General features: G+C 30.4%; 1 protein-coding gene across 10 annotated transcripts in view; it reads right to left on the bottom strand.

Moving 5' to 3' along the window:
• LOC111433308 (R3H and coiled-coil domain-containing protein 1-like) overlaps positions 1-503 on the bottom strand; it is a 3732-nt gene extending 3229 nt beyond the window's left edge. For all 10 annotated transcript variants that reach the window (XM_023070339.1, XM_023070348.1, XM_023070356.1 and 7 more), the window contains exon 1: positions 145-503. In XM_023070339.1, coding sequence (XP_022926107.1) covers positions 145-431 — 287 coding nt within the window. In that variant the 5' untranslated portion in view covers positions 432-503. The remainder of the gene's footprint in view (positions 1-144) is intronic.
• Positions 504-1892: the final 1389 nt, after the last annotated feature.

The raw sequence follows: 1892 nt of genomic DNA, 5'->3' as shown, positions 1-1892 counted from the left end.
AAAAAAAAAAAAAAAAAAAAAAAAACAAAATCAGCTAAAATCGAATTCAAACCTATTCGCTCTAATCAAGAAAATCCATCGGAAGAATGAATCAAAGCATAGCTTAAAGAATCGGAACTACAAAATCTTGAAAGGTAATTTTACCCAACGGAAGAAGAGACTTGGGATTTCGAAGCCTTAGGCGCAATGTCGTCGACTAGGAACACAGGTCTAATAGAAGCGTAGAGACGGGACAAGTGGGAGAGAGCGATGGCCGATCGGAGAACTCGATCACTGAGGTCTGTGGTATGGAGGTAGCGAATGACCGATTGAACAAGAGAAATAGCAGCATAAGTGTCTCCGGAAGCGACGAGGTCATCCGATATCTCACGCCAGTCGTGAATCCGCCGCTTCATCTCTTCCTCTATCTCCTTCGCTTCATTTGATTCCATTGATGAAGAAGATGAGAGTTCAGAATCTCTGCGAAAACAGCGCAGANATGTTCCAAAATTCAAAAAAAAAAAAAAAAAAAAAAAAAAAAAAAAAAAATTATCATGCTCGTTGGCAACGAACGAGCTCTGTTTCTCCCCTTCCTTATATAGTTTTTTCCACGTGTACAGTGAAGATGAGTTTTAACTACCATTAATATCCGCCATCAGCTATAATAAATTATATAAATCCAAATAATTATCCAAAATCTTTTAATTAAATTCCGGTTTTTTTTTATGTTTTTTTGTTCGAAGAATATATATAATTTAATCAAATTGTATTTTCAATATGAATAATAATAATATTAAATAAAAATTAAATATCATTTTAGTCCATATATTTCTAAATATCTAAATTTAGTTATATACTTTTAATAAATTTTAAAATTAATTTAATTTGCCTCATAATGATAATTTTATTTAAAAACAATTACGAATATTTCTATAATTTATATTTTAAATTAATTTAAAATTTTGAACGATAAATAATGTTTTGAGTTTAACTAACGCTAATTATTGATATGTCGATTTTCGATATACTGTATTAGTTTGGTTTAAAATTTTGTAAACGCTGAGGTTTGAACCTTTGAATTTATAGTTTATAGTATACGTTTTATATAAATTGAACTATACTCGGTCAGTGATAATAAACTATTAAATATATAAAAGAGAAAAAAATTAAAAGAAAATAAGTTTTTTTTTTTTTTTTTTGTAAATAGCCCAAAGACAAAGGGCCCATGGACCTTCATGAAAGTGCAAAAAGTAGCAGACCCACTTTATTGAAAATTGGTCTAAGCCTTGACTTAGCGAATCTCGAGTGCAATGTTAAGGAATGATACATAAATGAATCGAGACTGCATCAAAATGAGAGTGATCCTAAAGATACGATGGTTAATAAAGATTTAAAAGAATGGAAAGTCACCCCTATACCAACAAAGTGCACCTTCCTTTTCTGTGGCTCAATTATATGAACTTCATAGTTAAACATGTTTTTTTTTGGACTAATTATATGTTCGATGACCTCTTGAAAATTTTCAAGATAAATGTGCGGAAAGGACTCGTAATGATTTGTGGGGAGTAAGTAATGTAACCATGTCACAAGAGAATGTCAGGTCCATCGAGTGTCGAGTGCTAAATCTGGTAGGCATCCGAGCCTCATCATTAACCAAATTTCCTAAAACTTAATTTAGCGTATGAACCAATTCAGTTACACGTAGCTCTACCTTTAGCTATATTTATAATTATTTGCAATATCATTTTTTATTTTATAATAATAGATAATTATACCATATTTAAAGGTAGACATAAAATTAGGTTTGAAATGATTTGTGATGAAAAAAAAAAGCCTTTTCTTTGCATAATTATGAGAGGGGTATAAATGGGAATTAGATAAAAGATTGATGATTGTGAATGATAGAAAATATA

This window comes from Cucurbita moschata, unplaced genomic scaffold (assembly GCF_002738365.1).
Source record: "Cucurbita moschata cultivar Rifu unplaced genomic scaffold, Cmos_1.0 Cmo_Scf00003, whole genome shotgun sequence".
Lineage (NCBI taxonomy): Eukaryota > Viridiplantae > Streptophyta > Magnoliopsida > Cucurbitales > Cucurbitaceae > Cucurbita > Cucurbita moschata.
The sequence above is the reverse complement of the archived record's forward strand: the minus strand, read 5'-3'. Positions and strand labels throughout refer to the sequence as shown.